Here is a 2354-nt window from a genome sequence, read left to right as displayed (position 1 = left end):
TAAATGCATTCAACACTATCTTAAACATATTTTCCATCACTAAGCATTTTATACCTAGAACATAATGATGTTTAAAACTGCCTCATTTCAAATATTAGACCCCTTATTATCTTGTTGTTTTGTTTTGAAACATTATAAACTTACTTAGTATTTATTACAATACTAGGCATGGTTTTAAAAATGTTCACACCATAAAACTACTATGATAAAATGGTATCTATAAATGTCAATATCTATACCGTCATTTATTATTTTTATGTTAAAGATTAAGTTATTTATTAATTCACAGCGCAACGACCGTATCGCAAAAATCATTACTCAGTCGCAGCCGTTTTTTAAAACCTTTCTATTAGGTCTCTTTCTTAATTGTGAATATGTTTTTTTTTTTGGCATAACCATATTCATTCATCTCATAAATAATTTTCTTCTATTAATTATTATAAATGGTTAACAATAGGATGATTTGCTATACTAGAAACCCTTGACAATTAATAAGATGACTAGCTAACTAGAAACTCTTAGTAATTGCATGACTCTATCTACAAACTCCACACATCATTTACAATTTCAAAATCCCATAACTCATGAGGCTGTATTTCCACATCACTGGATGATCCACTCACAAACCTTTTCAATCTTTCACTCACTTTTGTCGCTCCAAATTGAACATAAGTTTGAGGAATCTGCATAAAAAAACAACAATCACTACATCAAATCAAACAAAATGCAAACATTTAATTAAGTAACTAACCAAACATATATATATATACCTCAGCATGCACGACATGTAGGAATGAATTATCTCTAACAGTCGAGGAATTGACACTCTTGACATCTACATTCTCTTCATGCAACACACGAATTATTTCATAGAAAATGAACTGATTATCTAAACCACACGTAAGAACGATTTGCAGTGAAGAACCAAATTCATGAATTTCAAAACATGGCAATTTTGGGACACCAAAACAACATTCACGCGACCTTTTCTTCTTCTCCATTAACAATCTCTCTTTCTTCTCCTCAGCCATCTTCACATTTGCCTCTAAACTCTTAATGTAGTTTATGGCTTCATCCACTTGGTCCGGTAATGCCAACACTAACTCCTACATTATGTATAATAATAATCAAATCAAACAAGAACAAGAACAATAACTAACTAACTTTTACGTTTATAATAAATAGAGAGAGAGAATGGAACCTTGGGGTTATAGTTAGGGAGAAGAGAGTTGAGTTTGGTGTAGAGAATCTTCATCTGATTTCTTCTGTTTTTCTCCACAAGTCTTCTTTCAACTTTGTTTGTAGAGGTAGAAGGTTGATCATTTCTCACATGATCCATTATATACCAATATTATTATTAGGTTAGGCTAGGAGGTAGTAGTTACTTAGTTACGAGGTATAGGTAACTAGGTTAAGATTTAAGAATAGGATGAAATTGTGAATTGCTGTGGAAGTGGAGTGTGTGTGTGTATAATACCAGTCATATATAGGAAAGGAATTAACGATGTGGAGTGTGATGGAATGAATAGAGAGTACTATATATACTAACTTTTTGACGTAAAGAAATGGGAATATGGAAACGTCATTTTAGAGACGTCATGTCATGACAGGAACATATCGAAGATTCATTTATATCATCGTACTATGTGTTGTTGCCGTCGAAGTGGAATTTTCAAAGACACGCGTGTCTTTATTCACGTTACGTGTCGTGTTGTTATGTAACTGTTTGGTTTGAATTCCAAGTCCTTGGAAAGAAATTATTGTAGGAGTAATATATATGTAGAGGGATTTGTGTTGGTAATTTGAATGATTTTTTGGTTTGAGGTCACATACATTTACATCACTCATGTTGAATTTATAGTATAAATGGAGATAAAATAATTAAACAATTCATTTTTAAAATAAATATCAAAACAAATTCAATTTTTCTAAGTATTTTTTAAATTAATTTATTTTTAAATAAAAAAAATCTAATACAAAAGAGACGTCAATTTAATTGACGACAATATACTCTCTCTTCTATGTATTTGTATACTGTCGTCAATTAAATTGATGCCTCCTCTTATGTGTTATACACTGTCGCCAATTTGATTAACATCTTCTTTGAGTTGAAATTTTTTATTATTTGAAAGTGAATTAAGTTGAAAAATACGTGGGAAAATGAGTTAGTGGTTAGAAGGTCTAAGATTATTACCTTTAGACCTTTTTAATTTATCGAAACATAATTGTTCTAAATGACCTAGTATATTGCAATGAGAGCACATAATTGTTCCTTTTTAATCCTATATTAGGTGCTCTATCGGTTTTAAATCCTAGTCCATTCTTATTTAAGGAAGGTCTTTGACTTGATAAGA

General features: G+C 30.7%; 1 protein-coding gene across 1 annotated transcript; it reads right to left on the bottom strand.

The window, feature by feature from the left end:
- Window positions 1-412: 412 nt before the first annotated feature.
- LOC127101530 (transcription factor bHLH162) lies at window positions 413-1513 on the bottom strand. The gene is made up of 3 exons (XM_051038972.1): window positions 1202-1513; window positions 771-1106; window positions 413-683 (listed from the first exon to the last, which is right to left on the bottom strand). Exons 1-3 carry the CDS (start codon window positions 1337-1339, stop codon window positions 540-542), a joined length of 618 nt encoding a protein of 205 aa, XP_050894929.1. The 5' UTR covers window positions 1340-1513; the 3' UTR covers window positions 413-539.
- Window positions 1514-2354: the final 841 nt, after the last annotated feature.

Source organism: Lathyrus oleraceus, chromosome 7 (assembly GCF_024323335.1).
Source record: "Lathyrus oleraceus cultivar Zhongwan6 chromosome 7, CAAS_Psat_ZW6_1.0, whole genome shotgun sequence".
NCBI lineage: Eukaryota > Viridiplantae > Streptophyta > Magnoliopsida > Fabales > Fabaceae > Lathyrus > Lathyrus oleraceus.
The sequence above is the reverse complement of the archived record's forward strand: the minus strand, read 5'-3'. Positions and strand labels throughout refer to the sequence as shown.

Coding starts and splice junctions, on each gene's coding strand:
- LOC127101530 (XM_051038972.1), bottom strand. CDS start 1,339: ATGGATCATGTGAGAAATGATCAACCTTCTACCTCTACAAACAAAGTT. Junction 1,107..1,201: donor TCCCTAACTATAACCCCAAG/GTTCCATTCTCT, acceptor TACATAATGTAG/GAGTTAGTGTTGGCATTACC. Junction 684..770: donor TACATGTCGTGCATGCTGAG/GTATATATATAT, acceptor TTTTTTATGCAG/ATTCCTCAAACTTATGTTCA.